At 45.5% G+C, this 622-nt stretch overlaps 1 protein-coding gene across 1 annotated transcript in view; it reads left to right on the top strand.

Annotated features, from left to right (window-relative positions):
* Positions 1–622, top strand: part of LOC106880417 (serine/threonine-protein kinase MRCK alpha) — a 24,685-nt gene that overhangs the window by 5,811 nt on the left and 18,252 nt on the right. The window contains exon 5 of the mRNA XM_014930332.2: positions 298–370. Within this exon, the coding sequence (XP_014785818.1) occupies positions 298–370 (73 nt within the window). The remainder of the gene's footprint in view (positions 1–297; positions 371–622) is intronic.

The raw sequence follows: 622 nt of genomic DNA, 5'->3' as shown, positions 1-622 counted from the left end.
GAGAGTGTAGTGGGTGCTTTGTTGGACGATTTGACTGAGGACTGGTGAAACTGGATGGCTACACCAGGCTCCAATCTGATCTGGCAGAGTTTCTACAGCTGGAGGCCCTTCCTAACGCCAACCACTCCGAGAGTGTAGTGGGTGCTTTGTTGGACGGTTTGACTGAGGACTGGTGAACTTTTTATTAGGGGTTTTTCATATTTCCATGTAAGGCCCTTTGGAACAATTAAACCCCATTCATTTATTATATTCGCTGCTCCTCTTAAAATATGAACCCCGTTTTTACTCCCTTAATAGCCTTTCCAAACACAAGAGATCTACGATAATTCGATGTCCTTGGTGAAAAACACAAACTCTGCAGTCGTTTTAGGTAAGTACTCGCTCTCCTTAAATCTTATCTGTCTGTTTGTCCCCAGCAGGTTGGGCCCCAGGTGTAGGAGTGGCTGTGTGGTAAGTAGCTTGCTTACCAACCACATGGTTCCGGGGTTTCAGTCCCACTGCATGGCACCTTGGGCAAGTGTCTTCTACTATAGAAAGAACTGCTCCTCTCTGAAACCCCTTACCCCTTATTAAGACCACAAAAGCCCTTTTGGGGCCTTCTGATATTTTATTTAAGCATTGT

Source organism: Octopus bimaculoides, chromosome 16, assembly GCF_001194135.2.
Source record: "Octopus bimaculoides isolate UCB-OBI-ISO-001 chromosome 16, ASM119413v2, whole genome shotgun sequence".
NCBI classification, from domain to species: Eukaryota; Metazoa; Mollusca; class Cephalopoda; order Octopoda; family Octopodidae; genus Octopus; species Octopus bimaculoides.
Note: the sequence above shows the minus strand (reverse complement) of the source record. Positions and strands in the feature narration are given on the sequence as shown.